At 35.5% G+C, this 19878-nt stretch overlaps 4 protein-coding genes across 6 annotated transcripts; 3 read left to right on the top strand and 1 right to left on the bottom strand.

Annotated features, from left to right (window-relative positions):
• The first annotated feature begins 480 nt into the window (after nt 1–480).
• LOC125863239 (uncharacterized) lies at nt 481–3633 on the top strand. Of its 2 annotated transcripts, XM_049543426.1 has the most exons (4): nt 506–790; nt 2027–2173; nt 2904–3089; nt 3512–3633. In XM_049543426.1, exons 1-3 carry the CDS (start codon nt 542–544, stop codon nt 3045–3047), a joined length of 540 nt encoding a protein of 179 aa, XP_049399383.1. In that variant the 5' UTR covers nt 506–541; the 3' UTR covers nt 3048–3089; nt 3512–3633. The 2 variants fall into 2 exon arrangements, with proteins under 2 accessions (XP_049399378.1, XP_049399383.1); XM_049543421.1 differs by lacking the exon at nt 3512–3633 and having other exon boundaries at nt 481–790; nt 2904–3251.
• An 894-nt stretch (nt 3634–4527) lies between these two features.
• On the top strand, nt 4528–13110 carry LOC125863203 (uncharacterized). Its single transcript, XM_049543375.1, has 4 exons — nt 4528–4787; nt 5237–5383; nt 10139–10285; nt 12608–13110. Exons 1-4 carry the CDS (start codon nt 4536–4538, stop codon nt 12749–12751), a joined length of 690 nt encoding a protein of 229 aa, XP_049399332.1. The 5' UTR covers nt 4528–4535; the 3' UTR covers nt 12752–13110.
• On the top strand, nt 6605–8543 carry LOC125863229 (uncharacterized). The gene is made up of 3 exons (XM_049543409.1): nt 6605–6893; nt 7673–7819; nt 7964–8543. The coding sequence occupies exons 1-3, from the start codon at nt 6654–6656 to the stop codon at nt 8105–8107; spliced, it is 531 nt and encodes a 176-aa protein (XP_049399366.1). The 5' UTR covers nt 6605–6653; the 3' UTR covers nt 8108–8543.
• On the bottom strand, nt 8635–18718 carry LOC125863087 (cell division protein FtsY homolog, chloroplastic). Of its 2 annotated transcripts, none has more exons than XM_049543242.1 (12): nt 18337–18718; nt 17449–17553; nt 17149–17222; nt 16995–17053; nt 16660–16697; nt 15730–15850; nt 15546–15614; nt 15380–15462; nt 14580–14648; nt 14428–14490; nt 14154–14302; nt 8635–8666 (listed from the first exon to the last, which is right to left on the bottom strand). In XM_049543242.1, the coding sequence occupies exons 1-11, from the start codon at nt 18646–18648 to the stop codon at nt 14189–14191; spliced, it is 1107 nt and encodes a 368-aa protein (XP_049399199.1). In that variant the 5' UTR covers nt 18649–18718; the 3' UTR covers nt 8635–8666; nt 14154–14188. The 2 variants fall into 2 exon arrangements, with proteins under 2 accessions (XP_049399199.1, XP_049399196.1); XM_049543239.1 differs by lacking the exon at nt 8635–8666 and adding an exon at nt 12934–13307.
• Nucleotides 18719–19878: the final 1160 nt, after the last annotated feature.

Here is a 19878-nt window from a genome sequence, read left to right as displayed (position 1 = left end):
GAAAATATTATATAAAAGAAAGAAATATTAATTAGTAAGATGACAATTTTTGATAGAAAGAAATAGAAAATAGAAATAGAAAATATTATATAAAAGAAAGAAATATTAATTAGTAAGATGACAATTTTTGAAAATATTATATAAAAGAAAGAAATATTAATTAGTAAGATGACAATTTTTGATAGAAAGAAATAGAAAATAGAATATAAAAGAAAGAAATATTAATTAGCAAGATGGCAATTTTTGATTGGTTTGGTGGTAGTGAGGAACCACCACTTATTAAGTATGAAAAAATATATAATAAAATAATAATAGAATATATATATATATATATATATATAGATAGATAGATGCTATCACTTGTACCATAAATTATTAAATAAGTTAGAGAAACATTATAAAATAACTTATTCTAAAATAATTAATCACAAAAACTAATTCTGGCCTATTTATATCCGTGGTTATAAGCGACCAAATTAGATTATTGGACAACGTAAGATTACTCTACCCAGATAGTAGTACTAGAAATTAAACAAAAGAGATGGGTGAAAATCGCTCAGCCCCAACTCTTATGGAGAACAAAAACACTGTCATCTCCGAAAAATTGTCTGCAGAATCTATTTCTAAGGTCAATGGATTCCTCAAAAGCATGGGGCTCTTCAACCTTAACTTTCCTCCTCAGTATGACACTAAGGATTCTTTCTCTGAACTCAGCCGCAGCTTCCTCAAGGTCCAACATGTCCACCGTGGCAAGATTTCCTGTATTGTCTCTGTCAAACCTCCTATCATGGTAAACAATTGTTTTTTGAATACTGGGTCTTTATTATATCTCTTATTTGGTTGAAAAGATTCAGTCTTTCTTGAATTTTGTTTGATTCCCATTTTCTTGGAAACTTAAAAAAATCCCTAATTTTGTCTGAAAATGAAAAGTCATTCTTTAGAATTGAAAATGGAATTGACCCAAAATGGAGCAGATTGATTAGTGAGGATTCATACCTTCCACTGATCCCAACTAGTTTTGGATTTAGGCGTAGTTGATTGATTGATGATAAAGTTTCCTGCTCTAAGAAAATTTCTTGGTTCCTTAATTTCTGAATAGTACGTACTATCAAATCATAAATTTGTTGAAATATCCTCAAAGTGTGGAAACTTAGGAATTGAGGTTGTAGTTGATTGAGTATTGATAGAACTATTTTTTTTTGTTTTGTGGTGGGTGGGCAGCAGCATCTCTTAACTGCTGACACTACATTTTCAGAAGTTTAGGTATCGAATAGAATTGAGAAAGATGATGGAGTTAATGAGATCCCACTTCTCAGAAATTTGTATTAGAATATCAGGTCTGTCCAGAGAGAAGTCAATGGTTACATGGACAAGTTGGTTTCTGTTCAATAGCTTGAACAAAATAATTCATTCTGCACATATAAGCATCTGGGCTCGTTCTGTTTCATTTCTTCGTGGATGGTTGGAAGTGTAAAGGGAGTGGTTAGGGGACAAATATCATTTTGAGGGATATATAAGTGAGGCTGAAGGAGGTGGTTGAAGTTGAGATTCTCAGGACTTGGATTTTTAGATGTCAGATGGCATATGCATTTAGGTGTTGATATTGCTATAGATTTGAGGTATCCCCAATTGTGAAACTTCTATTTGATCTATTCCATCAAACGGACTTTTACACATTTACCTTGGAATTGAAACAACTGATTTTATTCCACTCAATGGATTGAGACAGAAACCTACGAGTTTCCTGTACTTTATTGCATTGCCAGCCAACACAACAAAGGAAAAGGTTGGGGAAAGGGGGGTGGGGGGTGGGGTACATATACTTGATATCTCTATCTGACCTCCTTCACCATCCATGTGTCTGCTTTGTACCTCGTGCAATGGTGCAAACTTTTTGCGGATACTATCAACTTCCAAGTTGCACTTTATTCAATTGCATCAAGTGTATACTATTTTCTCTTCGTTCTTTTAGCTGTTTCTGGCGAAATAAGTATTGGAACACATTGGTTTACTTATTTCCTTGCAGAATGTATATGGTTCACTGCACGGAGGAGCAGTTGGAGATGTAGCAGTAAGGGTAGCAACTGCCTGTGCTCGAACTATCGTGGGAAAGGATAAAGAGCTCTTTCTTGGAGAATTAAGCATATCTTATCTCTCTAGTGCTCCTCAAAATGTGAGTCTTTATGGCATTTGTTTTGTCCTCTCAGCATTCTGTGTTAATGCACTCCTTACAGCTTAAGCATCAAGGAAGAGCATGTCAAGATTTGTGTGGTCTTTTTTCCTGTCACCTGCGACAGTGCTGAGTGTGTGTGTGAATCTTCTTACAGTTTTGTAAATACTGCACAGATGTTTGTTGTTTAACAGCAGACCTGACGAACCCATATGGAATTTTAAGACGAGAAAGTCACAGAACTGACCTAGACTTACAAAGTAGGAACACAGCAGTCATGTTGAATTGTCTTGTTTTAACCATGCTACTCCCTCCATTTCATACCATTTCATAATACTTGGCCCTTGTTGACCTGACACACCCCCTTAAGAAAGCTTTAATTAGAGTTGTATTTTACCAAACTAACCTTGTTAATAAAGTTTCGGAACTCTAAATTTGACTACTACTACTACTACTTTATTTAGTTACTTAATGGAGTATTAAGGATAGAAAGGGAGAAATATAACAAAACTCTCTGGATTTCATAAAATGGACAAGTAAATTGAAACAACTATTTTTAGTATGGGGCCCATGTAATATGAAGCGGATGGAGTATTTGTTTACTGAGGTATAAAAATATATTTGTCAACATGATAAGTTAGCTATTTGTCTGCAATATTTATGTGTTGAGGTACAATACCCATCCTGCCTTTTCACTAATTTATTTCTCTTTTTGGATTGGGGGTACTCACAGGCCGAAGTAATAGTTAATGCATCCATTGTTCGAAGTGGAAGAAACCTGACTGTAGTTGCCCTGGATTTTAGACTAAAGGATTCTGAGAAACTGTGTTACATTTCTCGTGCAACATTGTATCACGTACCTGTAGCAAGTTTATGAACCAGACCTGGTTCAACACATTATGCCAAAGACATCCTGCTGGTAGGTCTATCAGTTATTCAATATGTATCCAGAAAACTTCTGTGGCCTTTCAATCTGTGCATGTTGCCTCATATTTGAGTTCGTCTGATTATAGTAATCGCGTTCCAGGAATCTGATACACGTCCAATTTCTTGTCGTTGACAAGCTTTGGAACTATAAAACATTAATTAATTAAATTCAAGATGCTAATTAAAGTACTTGGTTCACGATGTATTGACGTGTATCAGTTCCAAAACTTATGTTCCCTTTACCATTGCTTACATGGTACTAATTGTATGGTGTTCAACTACCCTTTCAACACCTTAAAATTGTGCAATACTCTGTGATTGTCAAAAGTAATGTCATGTCTGTTTAACATTTTGCACTCACACGTACTTTTGAATAAAAATAACTACAGCAAAATCTCTTTTGTTGACAAACAGGTTGAAAGACGAGGTAAGTCACAATGTCGGAGGGCTTACAAAGTTTCAGAACTTCATTAAAATCGGGAAAAGTTCAGTTGTGTCGCTGGAATGTGTTTCCCTATCAGAGGAGCTTAGAAACGTTTGTGTAAATAAACTGTCTTCGTCTAATGCAATAACTCCTGTTTAGATATGTGAATGGAAAGCAAACCATTAATCCAAGACAATTTCTGTAAACATCATGTACTTGTACCTCTATTTTGTGCTAGGGCTGTGCAAATTTCGAGTCACACCAATAAACCAAATCGATAATAGGTTTATTGAGTTAATGGTTTTTTGGATTTTTAACTGTTAGGTTTCCTATGATTATTGGATTATTGATTTTAGTTCGGTTTGACCACTGGGTTAATTGAACAAAAGTAAAGTTAACCTTTTTATTGTTACATACAATTTATCCTTTGCACAAATTTGAAATATATATTATGAAAATGTTTATTAGAATTGAGTTGTTGAAATTTTATGAGATGAGCATGACTTTCTTCTATCAATATTTATAACCCAACATTGATGCTGATGTTTAAGAAAGGCAAGATATTATTTCTGAACACCATCATCATATGCTTACGAGAGGTGAGTGTTATTAGTAGTACTACTGCACAAAGATAGAGTACTAACTTTTTTTAAAAAACATTTTCTATTTTTTTTAGTAAAAAAGGATTAAAAAAAAACCCAACAAACTTATGTAAGAAATGATCAACGCCAATCTTATCGATTAATCAGGTAATAAAATTTTTATTGGCTTGATTAATGATTTACATGCTACAAATGTGATAATGACCACATGTGAGCTGAGGTGTCATAACTAATTAGTGGGTAACATTTGCAAAATATAAATGAAAAATAGAAATACAGTAATAACTATGTACTGTTCCACACAAGTAAATCGAGCGGACAGATAGGTTAGGTGCGGTAAGCGCGGAGTTGGGGGATCACAAATTCATCAGTTAGGTATGTTTAGGAAGTAGGAAGGCAAGAAGAAGATAGAATGGGAGAAGAGAATTCAAAGAGGAAGAGTTCATACACCAAAGACACAATCATCTCGGAAGAATTATCTAAGGAGGACGTTGCTCTTGTTGATATCCTCTTCATGCACGTGCTACAGGACGGTTACAACATTCCACCTCAATATCATGATGTTAAGGACTTCTTCTCTCAATTCATTCGCAACTGCCTCAAGCTCCACAGTATCCACCCTGGAAAAATCTCCTGCATTCTATCTGTCAAACCTGCAATCTTGGTAATATATGATTTTTCGGTCCCTTTTTTAAATTCTACGCTTACCAGTTTTGTCGAGTAAAGAATTTCCCTAATTATTGAAGGGTTGAGTTTCTCCATCTTTTGATGACATGTATATATGTAGCATCACAGGTTCGATTTGTGAACAACCATCTTTGCAGAAATGGTTATAAGAGTCCCTTACATGCTTTTGATTGAGCTGATTTTTGGAGTCCCATTCTCCTTTTACACCCATACTTGCCAGGATTAGTTCGTGTGTAATTAAGCCCTTTGAATTTGCAGACATCTATAGATTCTTTTGGAATAGTAAATTTCAATGTTCTTTTGCAGAAAAACACAACAGCTTTGTTTGATTTGTGCTTTTGTTTTTTTCTTCTACTTGCCTTCCAAATTTCATGCCTTTAAGTCTTGTATTTGCCATCTGATGAGTGTGCAACCTCTTTATTGTAGAATGCTTATCGTACCTTGCATGGAGGAGCAATTGGAGCTGTCGCCGAGAGGGTGTCAATTGCCTGTGCCAGAACTGTTGTAGGAAAGGATAAGGAACTCTTTCTTGGAGAATTGAGAATGTCATATCTTTCTGCTGCTCCATGCAATGTGAGTATTAAAGCTATCATTTAAGATCGTCTTACCTCCTCAATGTCACTAGATTTTATTGTATAGTAACAAATTGGTAGGAGAAATTGCATATCATAAAAGGAGATCTCATTCTTTTCTCTTTCCCTATATTTATTTACCTTTATATTTGTGTCCTCTCTAGGCAGAGGTGGTCATAGACGGGTCTATCATTCGGAGTGGAAGGAACATAACTGTAGTTGCAGTTGATTTTCGGCTCAAGGACTCAAGGAAATTGGTCTACACCTCTAATGCAACATTCTATCACATGCCTGTAGCAAGTTTATGAACTTAAACTCAAACACATTAAGTAGATACATTTGCTAAACACGTTCAGCAGCTCATATAACATCATTAGATGAATTTGAGACTTAAGACTCTTATCTGTAATCCCCAAAGCAATATTTACATCTAGCACTATCTGAGATTCCCTTATTTGTCATCTGTATCATCTTTGTATTCAAGTGTTGCTTGATGAAATACACAATTGAATCATGGTTTATTGAAATAGAATGAAGTGAAAGTCATGTACTGCTAGTATTAGTGGTTTGTCCAATGAAACTCCATTTTAACTGGACTGCTGTATCACTACTTATACTGCAAGTCTGCAATAATGACAAGGAGATGACAGCTTTTTTTTTAATTTACAATTAATGGCATCCGTTATAAAGGACGGCTTAAATGAACACAGCCTCAATGAAATAGAGGAGATCTAGACCAATAAAGGAGCATTAGGCACTCTTTTTGTTAAAGACAATTGCTAATGTCTCATTATTCCACTCACTCCAAAATGTTTATCTGCGTCTTGTTAACACCAGTTAGGAGTTCACCTGAGGACTACCTATACAATGAGAAAAAAATACAGATTCTGGAGAGATTCTTCATCGAGCTAGTGGCTGGTGAATCACTTTTTTGGATTTGTATTCCTAGCCAACGGTAATATAAATACTGTTTTTACTGGAGCTTTCTTTACTTGATGACTTGGTGATGGAATTCCCAGAAGTTTTGCTCCTTTACTACTTGTTATCACAAACCAAATGTTTTCAAGAGGATGAAGACAAAATTAAGTAATAAAAAAAATGTTTATGGTGTGGTCCCGTGCCTGGATGTTCACTTATTTTATCATATATATATACACCCTTGTTAATTGGTTATGGCGAATTAGGGGTCAATGGAATGAACAGTATATCAGTGCACATACATGTGCAAAATTAAATTTGTTGATTGGATAGCAAATTGCTTAGGTATATACATGGGGGAAGAGAGTTCAAAATCCAAGAGTTCATACACCAAAGACACAATCATCTCCGAAGATTTATCTGAGGAAGCCGCTTTCTTGGTGGATCGTCTCCTCAGCCGCGTGCAACTCCACGGGGACAACTTTCCGGCCCAATATGAATCTTTCTCTGAACTCACTCGCGGCTGCCTCAAGGTCCACAGCATCCATCCTGGCAAAGTCTCCTGCATTCTATCTGTCAAATCTGCAATCTCGGTAAATTGTTTCACCCTTTGTTGGGATCTGATCTTCACTATTTCTACTAAACCCTTTTTAAAAGTCTAGCTTCCCAGTTTCATGGAGTAAAGAATTTCGCTAATTATTTGAGAATCAGGTTGAGGCTGTGGTAACAAGAGTATAGACAGTTTCTTTTCTTTGGAATTGCATATAGCTGAGGCGAGCGTTAGAGCAATGGTAGAGCTGCTCTTTTGATGACATTTAGATCACAGGTTCGAGGTGTGAACTGTTAACTATCCCCTCTTTGCAGAAATGGTTAAAGAGTACATACATGGTTTTGATCAATCATAACCCCCATGAGCTGATTTTTGGATTTAGAGCAAATCCCCTTCTTATTCTTGATTCACACAATATTGAATCATCGTGTTATATTGTACATGCTCCATGCTTCGCAAAGAGTGTTAGTCCCATATTAGTGCCCCAAGATACAAGTCATGAGCGTGAAAGGGTGTTGGTCCCATAGTGCTGTTGTTAATTACATAATCATCTTACCTTATTAAGTATTGGAGTTGAATTAGATCCAAACTCCTAAATCATATAAACACATGGAAATACTGTATAAGGTATATACTTGTTCTCCTTTTACACCCAGACTAGCCAGGATTACTTCGTGTGTAAGCCCTTTGAATTTGCAGACAACAGAACAACTTTGTTTGATTTGTGCTTTTGTTTTCTTCTTCTAGTTGCCTTCCAAGGTTGGATTTGAGTCTTGAGTCTTGTATTTGCCATTTGACATTTGTGCAACCTCTTTATTGTAGAATATTTATGGTAGCATGCATGGAGGAGCAGTTGGAGCTGTCGCAGAGAGGGTGTCAATTGCCTGTGCTAGTACTGTTGTAGGAAACGATAAGAAACTCTTTCTTGGAGAATTGAGAATGTCATATCTTTCTGCTGCTACAAGCAATGTGAGTATTGAAGCTTTCATTTAAGCTCCTTTTACCTCAATGTTCCTAGATTTTAGTGTATAGTAACAATTTGGTAAAGACCAAATGCACATCATAAAAGGTCTCTTTCCTATTTATTTGCTTTTGTATTTGTGTCCACTCTAGGCAGAGGTGCTTGTAGATGGGTCTATCATTAAGAGTGGAAGGAGCATAACTGTAGTTACAATTGATTTTCGGCTCAAGGACTCGAAGAAATTGGTCTACACCTCAAATGCAACATTCTATCACATGCCTGTAGCAAGTTTATGAACTCAAACTCAACACATCACGTAGATACATTTGCTAAACCCGTTCAGCAGCTCCAGCTCATGTACAATAGCAAATCATTGATATAGACTCAAGACTGTTATCTATAATCACCAAAGCAATATCTCGTATTATCTGAGATTCCCTTATTTGTCTTCTGTATCATCTTTGTAACTAAGTGCTGCTTGTCGGAATACACAATTGAACCATGAATTATTGAAAGAGAACGAAGTGAAAAATAATGTACATCAATCTTGTATTAGCTGTGTGTCCAATGAAACTCAACTTTAACTGCAGTGCTGTATTACTACTTAATACTGCAACAATGACAAGGAGATGACACTGATCTTTTGAAAGAAAAAAAAAAGGCGATACAACTAATGGCATCTGTCATACTGGACAACTGAAGTGTCTCTTCTGATGAACACGGCCTCAATGGAATAGAGCAGATCTAGATAAATAAAGGAGCATAAGGTACTCTTTTAAAGACAATTTCTAATGTCTCATTACTCTTCTCACTCCAAAATGTTTATCTGTGTCTTGTTAACACCAGAGAGTTCACCTGAGGAGAAAATATTATGACATTAAAGTTGTTGCTTATTGTACAACGAGAAAATGAAACTAGCCAAACCAAGAATTAGACATCCTTTACAGTAAATGATATATTATGTTCCCACTGCACGAACTATTTATGTAGGAATTTTACTACATGGACAATACAGTAAATCATACAGTGATGTGTTGATTTGTTATGTGATGAATAAAGAATACAACGATTGTTTTACTACCAAAATCAAGAACTCGCTTAATCCTCTATTACAAATACATGTCTTCTCATCAACCGCTAAGCCACACTCTAAATACTCTTGATTCTAAAAACTAAACACGAGGTGAGATTATCTCTGATATAAGTAAATATAAATTCCATATTTACCATACTAGGATTTTAGGCTCCCATAGTTGATATCTAATTTGACCTGCACAAATAATAAATGAATGTTTCCAGAATCTTATAGACTGTTATTGGTCATATTGATACCGTTGGAACGATGAACAACGTTCCATTAGCTAAGTGTTCTCATTTGTCTTGTAGCCATACTAGTTCCTCACCTAACTATCAGTTTGAGATGCCAAGAATATAGATTACTTTTGGGATTGACATTTTCTATCACCAAAGAAACTCAAACTAAATATGGATTGAAAGACCACACCACTACCATCATATGCCATAATATCTAAGATAGTGATGTATTTAGAATCTAGGAGAAACTGTCACTGAATCATGCCTCATGGGAAGATAGCATTAACAAATTCCTCAGCATTGAACGGTTGGAGGTCATCTACACCTTCCCCAACACCTACAAACTTTACAGGAATACCAAGCTCATCAACCACACTGAGCTGCAATGCCAGAAGTTTGAGATCATTAAAGTAGTTGCAATTTATCAGATTTTTAGAGAGAAAATTAACCACAACAAAATCATAAAAGAAAAATGAGCTAAATTTGGAGAATTCAAAGTATACCACACAGCCACCTCGAGCAGAACCATCAAGTTTAGTCAATATTAAGCCAGTGACTCCAACAACCTAGAGAAGAAGGCAATTTCATAAAGAACCTTAAACTAATTAAAGTGACATATAAGAGGTTCAGAATAACTAACTGATAAGGGTCATTACCTCATGCTATATTGTACATGCTCAGCAAAGAGTGTTAGTACCATATTAGTGCCCCAGTGTTACATTGTCTTGAGCGTGCAAGGGTGTTAGTCCCATATAGCAGTTATTTATTATATGACCATCTCAGGAAAATATTGTATACGGTATATGCCTGTTCTAAGCCCTTTGAATTTGCAGACATCTATAGATTCTTTTGGAATATTAAATTTCAATATTCTTTTGCAGAAAAACACAACAGCTTTGTTTGATTTGTGCTTTTGTTTTCTTCTAGTTGCCTTCCAAAGTTGGATGGCCTTTCCTTCAGTCTTTTAAGTCTTGTATTTGCCATCTGATGAGTGTGCAACCTCTTTATTGTAGAATGTTTATCGTACCATGCATGGAGGAGCAATTGGAGCTGTCGCCGAGAGGGTGTCAATTGCCTGTGCCAGAACTGTTGTAGGAAAGGACAAGGAACTCTTTCTTGTAGAATTGAGAATGTCATATCTTTCTGCTGCTCCATGCAATGTGAGTATTAAAGCTTTCATTTAAGATCATCTGACCTCCTCAATGTCACCAGATTTTATTGTATACTAACAACTTGGTAGGAGCAATTGCATATCATAAAAGGAGATCTCATTCTTTTCTCTTTCCCTATATTTATTTACCTTTATATTTGTGTCCTCTCTAGGCAGAGGTGGTCATAGACGGGTCTATCATTCGGAGTGGAAGGAACATAACAGTAGTTGCAGTTGATTTTCAGCTCAAGGAATCAAGGAAATTGGTCTACACCTCGAACGCAACATTCTATCACATGCCTGTCGCAAGTTTATGAACTTAAACTCAAACACATTAAGTAGATACATTTGCTAAACACGTTCAGCAGCTCATATAGCATCACTAGATGAATTTGAGACTTAGACTCTTATCTGTACTCCCCAAAGCAATATTTACATCTTGCATTATCTGAGATTCCCTTATTTGTCATCTGTATCATCTTTGTAATCAAGTGTTGCTTGATGAAATACACAATTGAATCATGATTTATTGAAATAGAATGAAGTGAAAGTCATGTACATCACTCTTGTATTAGTGGTTTGTCCAATGAAACTCTACTTTAACTGGACTGCTGTATCACTACTTATACTGCAAGTCTGCAACAATGACAAGGAGATGACAGATTTTTTTTATTTACAATTAACGGCATCCGTTATACCGGACGGCTTAAATGTAACTTCTGATGAACACAGCCTCAATGAAATAGAGGAGATCTAGACAAATAAAGGAGCATCAGGCACTCTTTTTGTTAAAGACAATTGCTAATCTCTCATTATTCCTCTCACTCCAAAATGTTTATCTGCGTCCTGTTAACACCAGATAGGAGTTCACCTGAGGACTAACTGTACAATGAGAAAATGATGCAGATTCTGGGGAGATTCTTCATCGGGCTAGTGGCTGGTGAATCACTGTTCAAAGAGCGAGCAGCCCAGTTTTAATGATTAGAGTGTTATTACTTATAATATTTGATCGCTTTAGTTTGGTAATTTACAGACTTGATTTTTTGGATTTGTATTCCTAGCGAACTGGAATATAAATACTGTTTTTACTGAACTTTCCTTCCTTGATGACTTGGTGATGGACATCGCAGAAGTTTTGCTCCTTTACTACTTGTTATCACAAACCAAATGTTTTCAAGAGGATAAAGACAAAATTAAGTAATAGTAAAAAAAATGTTTATGCTGGAAAGTGGAAACCAGTGTGGTCCCGTTACACTGCCTTTTTGATTGGTTATGGCGAAAAAGGGGTCAATGGAATAACAGTGTAATTTCTTCCGATAAATATAGCTTTGAAATTTGTTGATTGGATAGCAAATTGCTTAGGTATATACAGTTGAATCTATATCAGGAAAGGTCAAGGCAGATGGGGGAAGAGAGTTCAAAATCCAAGAGTTCATACACCAAAGACACAGTCATCTCCGAAGATTTATCTGAGGAAGCCGCTTTCTTGGTGGATCGTCTCCTCAGCCGCGTGCAACTCCACGGGGACAACTTTCCGGCCCAATATAAATCTCTCTCTGAACTCATTCGCGGCTGCCTCAAGGTCCACAGCATCCATCCTGGCAAAGTCTCCTGCATTCTATCTATCAAATCTGCAGTCTCGGTAAAATATTTCACCCTTTGTTGGGATCTGATTTTCACTTCTGTTCAATTTTTCAGCACATACAACTCTGTTTCTTTTCTTTGGAATTTAGGCGAGCCTGAGCCTTAGAGCAATGGGGGAATTGTTCTTTTGTTGACATTTAGATCACAGTTCAAGGTGTGAAACCCCTTTTCAGAAATGGTTAAGAGTCCCTTACATGGTTTTGATCAATCTTAACAATCATACTAGCCAGGATTACTTCGTGTGTGCTCCCTTTGCAGTTCTTTTGCAAAACAACAGAACAACTTTGTTAGATTTGTGCTTTTGTTTTCTTCTAGTTGGATGGGCTTGCCCTCACTCTTGAGTCTTGTATTTGCCATTTGACAAGTGTGCAACCTCTTTATTGTAGAATATTTATCGTAGCATGCATGGAGGAGCAGTTGGAGCTGTCGCAGAGAGGGTGTCAATTGCCTGTGCTAAGTTGTAGGAAAGGATAAGAAGCTCTTTCTTGGAGAATTGAGAATGTCATATCTTTCTGCTGCTCCAAGCAACGTGAGTATTAAAGCTTTCATTTAAGCTCATTTTACCTCAATGCCACTAGATTTTAGTGTATAGTAACAATATGGTAAGATCAAATGCACATCATATAAAAGGAGATCTCATTCTTCTCTCTTTCTTATTTATTTGCTTTTGTATTTGTGTCCACTCTAGGCAGAGGTGGTCGTAGATGGGTCGATCATTAAGAGTGGAAGGAACATAACTGTAGTTGCAATTGATTTTCGGCTCAAGGACTCGAGGAAATTGGTCTACACCTCTAATGCCACATTCTATCACATGCCTGTAGCAAGTTTATGAACTTCAATTCAACACATTACGTAGATACATTTGCTAAACCCGTTCAGCAGCTCCAGCTCATGTACAATAGCAAATCATTGATATAATCTCAAGACTCATATCTGTAATCACCAAATCAATATCTCGTATTATCTGAAATGCCCTTAGTTGTCTTCTGTATCTTCTTTGCAACTAAGCGTTGCTTGTTGGAATACACAATTGAACCATGAATTATTGAAAGAGAACGAAGTGAAAAATCATGTACATCAATCTTGTATAAGCTGTGTCCAATGAAACTCAACTTTAACTGCAGTGCTGTATTACTACTTAATACTGTAACAATGACAATGAGATGACACAGATCTTTCGAAAAACAAAAAGGCGATGCAACTAATGGCATCTGTTGTACTAGACAACTTAAGTGTCTCTTCTGATGAACACAGCCTCAATGGAATAGAGCAGATCTAGATAAACAAAGGAGCATAAGGCACTCTTTCTGTTAAAGACAAAATTTCTAATGTCTCATTACTCCTCACTCCAAAATGTTTGTGTGTCTTGTCAACACCAGAGAGTTCACCTGAGACGAAAAAACAATTATGATATCAAAGCTATTGCTTATTGTACAATTAGAAAATGATACTACCAGAACCAAGAATAAGACATTCTTTAGCATCAAGCTAGTGTCAGAATATTTGATTGCTTTAGTTTGGTAATTTACAGTAAATCATATATATTATGTTCCCAATGCACGAACTATTTGTGTAGGAATTATACTACATGGATTGTTATACAGTAAATAATAGAGTGATGCATTGATTTGTTATGCGATGAATAAAGAATACAACGATTGTAAATACTACCAAAATCAAGAACTCGCTTAGTACACCATTACAAATACATGTGTTCTTATCTACCTCCTATACAACAATACTCCAATTCCCTAGTAACTCTACCCATCAAATTCAAGCAAATGGAAAGATATCACTAATTATTGTTTTTTTCTTTTAACTGGATTTGAACCTAAATTCTAATGGTCTTCATTCCGGGTTCACTGACCGCTACTCCACACCCTGGATACTCTTGATTCTGAAGTATTTACATTGATCTACACTAGACATGAAGTGAGACTATAGGCTCCCATAGTTGATATACTAATTTGAACTGCACAAATAATAAATGAATGTTTCCAGAATCTTAGACTGTTATTGGTCATATTGATACTGTTGGAACGATGAACATCGTTCAATTAGCAAAGTGTTCTCATTTGTCTTGTAGCCATACTAGTCCCTCACCTAACTATCAGTTTGAGATGCCAAGAATATAGAATACTTTTGGGATTGATATTTTCTATCACCAAAGAAACTCAAATTGAAAGGCCACACCACTACCATCATATGCCATAATATTTAAGATAGTGACATACTTAGAATCTAGGAGAAACTGTCACTGAATCATGCCTCATGGAAAGATAGCATTAACGAATTCCTCAGCATTGAACGGTTGGAGGTCATCTACACCTTCCCCAACACCTACAAACTTTACAGGAATACCAAGCTCATCAACCACACTAACCTGCAATGCCAGAAGTTTGAGATCATTTAAGTAGTTGCAATTTATCAGTTTTTAGAGAGAAAAGATTAACCACAACAAAATCATAAAAAGAAAAATGAGCTAAATTTGGAGAATTCAAAGTATACCACACAGCCACCTCGAGCAGAACCATCAAGTTTAGTCAATATTAAGCCAGTGATTCCAACAACCTAGAGAAGAAGGCAATTTCATAAAGAACCTTGAACTAATTAAAGTAACATATATAGGTTCAGAATAACGAGCTGACAAGAGTCATTACCTCGTTAAACTCTCTTGCTTGAGGAAGCATATTTAAACCAGTAGTTCCGTCCAGTACAAGCAAGATTTCCTGCAAAAGTTCAGTATGTTATTCTTACATTCATGGCAAGGGTTTTCCATTCAGCATCAAGAGAAGTTTAGCTCAGTCTAGAAAGAATTTAAGCTCAGCAAATAGAATGGGCGGGAAATTGGATTTTAGATGAAAAAGAGGAGCCAATAACTAAGAAAGGAAAAAGGATAAAACAACCATGGTTATCTATACAAAAGATTCCAATAACTTTTACAGGGTTTCACTATTTTACCCATTCTTGTTTACACTGAAAAGATATCAACAAATACAATCTGACTTGATCTTCAATATTGAGTTCTTTTGTCCTTCAAAACATCTCGTACTCCTATCTTTCCAAATGCATCACCAAATAGCTGTATAGTATTCCATGCTCTCTTCAGATGCTCTGAAATCCCTTGAAGAATCAAATTTATCTAAATCCAGCTATTTTATTTTTCCTTGAAAAGGGTCTTGTATGCTTTGAATCCATAACATTGGTACTTCATAATGTGGGAATAAATCTTGCACCAAAACTCACAGAGGTACATCATTACATACTATAGGTTTTTTTAAAAAAGTACTTTTGTGTATATTATAGGTTTTAGCAGTTTGAAGCCATTTCAGTGATGAGGTAATAGGGGGACTCCATTGTATGCTTAAACATCACAAGTTCTCCAAAAGATGGGACAAGCCATGACGGATGTTTGACAGTATAATAAAGAAAAAAGATGAAGAGTTCAAGTTTAACATACATTAGGTGCACCATTAACAATTTTACTGACAACTTTTTTGCATGCCACCAATTCCTCCATCAAGCTATAGTTGGTGTGCAAACCTGGTTAAAATTTCAATTTTGGTTACTCAGAGATACTCTATAAGTGTGAATAAGAAAGGTGTTTTCATATTCACTAAACTTACGGCCAGATGTGTCGCATAAAACAATATCGAAACCCTCTTCCTTTCCTCTTTTAACAGCCTGTGAAATAACTACTCAGGAAGAACTTCAAGATCATGTGGTTAGGTAAAAGTTTCCACTGACATTATTATTTGGGTTAATATCTAGCGTTGCAATCACATGTAGATTAAAATTGTACTTTGGTACCTGACGATGCCTTAGCTTTCTCTTTTTCAGCAACAACAATCTCACAACCAGTCCTTTCAGCCCAAATTTCTAACTGATCGCTAGCAGCTGCTCTAAATGTATCACCAGCTGCTAATAGTATCTGCAAAAAGATCACAGAATGGAATGTGAGAAGCAGGAGCTATCCTGTCATGAGCAGAAGAAGAAAGATAATGCATCTAATTCTAATTAAGTGGCAGAGAAGAATGTTTGAGTGAGTTTTTCAAAATGTAACAAATACTTTATCCTGAGAACCAATTTCCTTTGTGATTAAATATCAAAGGAATGTAAGAGAATGAGAGATTTACACAACAAAAATACGTAAAGATTACTGGACTGTAAGAAAAACTACCAACACTAGTCCTCAAGGTGAAGGGAAGGATCATGAAATGTTTCAAGTGGTTGAAGTTTAATAATGGAAAGCATATCCCAAGATATATTTACTGTTATGAGTATAAAGATTTGCAAAAGGTTGGAAGGCAGTCATAGGAATGTCTTCCTTCGTTTCGGCTTAACCAAGATATTTCTTGACAGAATTACTCAACCTAACGATTGTGTCAGTTTCTCAAACCAACTCAAGAACATAAAAGCTTTCAACAACACCAATTTCGATAGCATGTTTCCATATTAGCAGATGAGGAGTCAGTGCCTGGAGTCCTTAAGTTTAAGCTTCAGCATACGTGACAAGTTCTAACCTTGCCACAAAAATTTCTTTAAAATGCAATGCCATACTTTGATCAAAATGAATATTGGTAATTATTGTTTCAAACATAACCTAACGCTCACTGGAGAAATTTGACAGGAATTATTTGTTAATACACAGTATTCATCAATTTTAGTGATACAGAAAAGTGGCTTGCGCTAATAGTTCTGTAGTATAGCTGACAGCTACAAGATAACAGTTTGCCTCACCTTTGCCCCTTCTCTCTTCAACCTATTTGCCAACTTTCCTGCATTAGTAGAAAAGAGTAACAGTCACAAGTTACTGCCACTTTTAAAATTGTTGACTATGTGATGGACATCCCAGAAATTTTTGCTCCTCTTACTACTCATTATTACAAATCAAATGTTCTCGAGAGGATTAAGAAAAAAGGCAAAAGTACTACTCGAATATGCAATAAAAATGGATTTTGGAGAAATTTCACTGTTGCCACAAACATATAACAACTTTTCTTTCATGCACATTGACTCATTTTCCAACCAATAATATGAAGGTTTACCATGAAAACAAAAATCAGTTCCCTTACCTAGAGACGTTGTCTTCCCACCTCCATTGACACCCACAATCATGATTACTGCTGGTTTCCTAGTACATAAAAGCAAGCACCAAATTTTAGTTCACTCCATTAAAAGACATGCTTCAGATAAATGTAAAATTAAAATTAGTAAAGCAGTTGAAACCTGAAGCCCAGACTGAGTTCTGTTTTAGGTGCTTTACTAGTCAATAGATCCAAGATACTCTTCTTTAGAACACTCTTCATTTCATGTCATTGGATTTCACAAAATCAACGCATCCATAGGCAAGAAAAACAGAAAATTAATAAACAAGCAGTAAAATAAATGTGTAAAACTACTATGCGTAGAGCATGAGCAGTCATTAGTTTTCCCTGAGAACAAATTGAATTAAATGGTTTAATTTCTAAAACAGCATTGCATAGACCAGTGTGTTACTGGAAAAACTGAATATCTCATCATGCTTACTTTTATCTCACTTCCTGATTTGATTTTCCCTGCATATATATCCTCCCGCAAGCTCTCCACAATCTTTACGGTAATCTTTGGCCCAAAATCAGCGACCAATAGAACCTGAAACCACAGTTAAAGATTGTCTCAATCCTCAACACTTGCATGTGCCGGAATATAATAACTCAGTTAGCTAAAATAACTGCACGATTAGTATTTGGACATAAATATACTACGTAATGCAAGACACCAAATAGTGATACTAATCTCAGCACAAGGATCGGGAACATTCATTTGAGACAGTTTCTATATCGAAGAAAGTTTTCTTTCCCCGGAAAGTTCATATGTAAAGATGTAAAACTTCCCATTCAACTCTAGTTCATCAAATAACGCGTAACTTTATAATATATTAATTCCACCTTCTACAGCAATTAAGCACGCCAAAGGGAAGCACTACGCCATGTTGAGAGAAAGTCCAAATTATTATCTAAACCCTGTTTCAAATAATTAAGACTGTGACATAATTCTGCAGCAAATAGTGGGCAAAGGTGACGATCATCAGGAATGTACAACGAAAAATAATAAAATACCTAAGGAACCACACAAAAAATTGCTCAGACAAGCAAAAGTAACAACAACAGAAACTCAAAAGGAGTAGTCCCCTCATCTCAATTTATGCAAAATCATTTACACTTGCTCATATTTATGCAACTTCCAAAAACACAATATCATGAAATTATTCAAAATTTTAAATTTTGATACCCCTAGCATGTAACTTTTCAATCATTACTTCAACATTTTCTTCTTCTATAAGTAACATAATACTATATAAACTAAAACAACATCTCAAACAGTAATTTTCAATTTCAGTTTTAGCAAGAATCGAAAGGTTATTTGGAACTAAACCTCTTCAAGTTCATCAAGAACACGATCAGTATCAGAAAGGTTCCAGTAAAGGAGGAGTTCATCAATAACAGCTAAATTGTCTCGAGTTTTTGAAAATCCTGAGAACAGTTTCTCCACATCACTTTTGGCTTTCTCTTTCAGCAAACGACCAAGCTTTGTGAAGAACCCCGTTTGACCCGCCGAGCATCTAAACCGGGACTGATCAAACCGGATTTTGGATGTGAAGTGGAGGAGAGTTGAACCGGAGTTAGAAGGTGGGAATACCGGTTTGGAAGGAAGATGTGGGAGACGAGAAGATAACGTTGAAGCCATTTGTTCAGCTCAGAAGCAGCAATGGAGAAGATAATGCAGCTTCACACGACGCCGTTTTATTGCTCTTTAACATTCTTTTTTCGAGAAAATGATCAAAATGGTCCTTAATGTATGGGCTTTGATTCCATTTGGTCCTTAATGTATGGACTTGATGAAAATGGTCTTTTATGTATCATTGATCAATTTGGTCCTTAACCCTAAAATNATGTATCTCGGGATACATAGGATAAAAATTAGGTGTAATTTGTTTTAGATACATTGTAACCAAGTGAATTTGCATGTATATGAGATACGTAACAAATTAGCTTGCTCTCCCTCTCCTCTCTCCCATCTTACTCACCAGTCGCCACTCTCTTATGTAGATACATGTATGTAGTGTGAATCGCATGGATCTGGGATGTATAACAAATCTCAGTCGTCTCTCTATTTTAGTGTATGTGGTAGCAAAAGTACATATCTAAGTGTATATTTCTCAATATACGGTAGAAATTCTTAATTAGTGGTAAGGTACGTAATATTTTAAAAGTATAAGTAACAATAGTGTATATAGTAGTAGTAAAGTATGTCTAATTATATAGTTTTTCTTTATAATAATGATATCATATTTATATCATTTTTAATATATAATAATTTCGAATAAACTAATAAAATAACAATAGTGCTCTTCTTCAAATCTCTTCTTTCAAAGTTTTTAAAAAATTGAGAAAAAAAGTAATATATATATATATATATTACCTTAAAAGCATAAACTCCCAAACTTAAATGTTGAATTACTATAATACCCCCAATTAAAAATACTCAATTTATTTTATTTATTAGTTTAACTATTTGTATTATATTAAAAATAGATGCCTTTACACATTAAAGGGTTATGATTTTTTCAAGGAGTTGTGACTTTTCCAAAAGGTTGCGTCTTTTTTGATGGGTTGTGACATTTTCGATGAGTTGTGACTTTTTCAAAGGGTTGTGCCTTTCTCAATCGGTTGTGACTTTTCCAAAGGGTTATGACTTTTCCGATGAGCAGTGACGTTTACGAAAGGTTGTAACTTTTCTGATAAGGCACAATTAGCACCTATTCATACTTCTATTTGTTAGCTATAAATAGAGGAGTTTCTTCTCACTTTTAAATTACAGTTTTTTTAAGTTTTGTACTCTTCTTCTTTTTTAAAAATCTCAAGGGTTATTTGCAACAGTTGAATAAGTTCAAAATTCAATGAAATTTGAGATATC

This window comes from Solanum stenotomum, chromosome 1 (assembly GCF_019186545.1).
Source record: "Solanum stenotomum isolate F172 chromosome 1, ASM1918654v1, whole genome shotgun sequence".
Taxonomy (NCBI): domain Eukaryota; kingdom Viridiplantae; phylum Streptophyta; class Magnoliopsida; order Solanales; family Solanaceae; genus Solanum; species Solanum stenotomum.
The sequence above is the reverse complement of the archived record's forward strand: the minus strand, read 5'-3'. Positions and strand labels throughout refer to the sequence as shown.

Excerpts from the sequence above, each read along its gene's own strand:
- LOC125863239 (XM_049543426.1), top strand. The coding sequence starts at position 542 with ATGGGTGAAAATCGCTCAGCCCCAACTCTTATGGAGAACAAAAACACT. Across the intron at positions 791-2,026 it reads CTGTCAAACCTCCTATCATG|AATGTATATGGTTCACTGCA; the intron begins GTAAACAATTGT and ends ATTTCCTTGCAG. Across the intron at positions 2,174-2,903 it reads TCTCTAGTGCTCCTCAAAAT|GCCGAAGTAATAGTTAATGC; the intron begins GTGAGTCTTTAT and ends GGGTACTCACAG.
- LOC125863203 (XM_049543375.1), top strand. The coding sequence starts at position 4,536 with ATGGGAGAAGAGAATTCAAAGAGGAAGAGTTCATACACCAAAGACACA. Across the intron at positions 4,788-5,236 it reads CTGTCAAACCTGCAATCTTG|AATGCTTATCGTACCTTGCA; the intron begins GTAATATATGAT and ends TCTTTATTGTAG. Across the intron at positions 5,384-10,138 it reads TTTCTGCTGCTCCATGCAAT|AATGTTTATCGTACCATGCA; the intron begins GTGAGTATTAAA and ends TCTTTATTGTAG.
- LOC125863229 (XM_049543409.1), top strand. The coding sequence starts at position 6,654 with ATGGGGGAAGAGAGTTCAAAATCCAAGAGTTCATACACCAAAGACACA. Across the intron at positions 6,894-7,672 it reads CTGTCAAATCTGCAATCTCG|AATATTTATGGTAGCATGCA; the intron begins GTAAATTGTTTC and ends TCTTTATTGTAG. Across the intron at positions 7,820-7,963 it reads TTTCTGCTGCTACAAGCAAT|GCAGAGGTGCTTGTAGATGG; the intron begins GTGAGTATTGAA and ends TGTCCACTCTAG.
- LOC125863087 (XM_049543242.1), bottom strand. The coding sequence starts at position 18,648 with ATGGCTTCAACGTTATCTTCTCGTCTCCCACATCTTCCTTCCAAACCG. Across the intron at positions 17,054-17,148 it reads GAACTCAGTCTGGGCTTCAG|GAAACCAGCAGTAATCATGA; the intron begins GTTTCAACTGCT and ends TTTATGTACTAG. Across the intron at positions 15,615-15,729 it reads GAAAGCTAAGGCATCGTCAG|TTATTTCACAGGCTGTTAAA; the intron begins GTACCAAAGTAC and ends CTTCCTGAGTAG.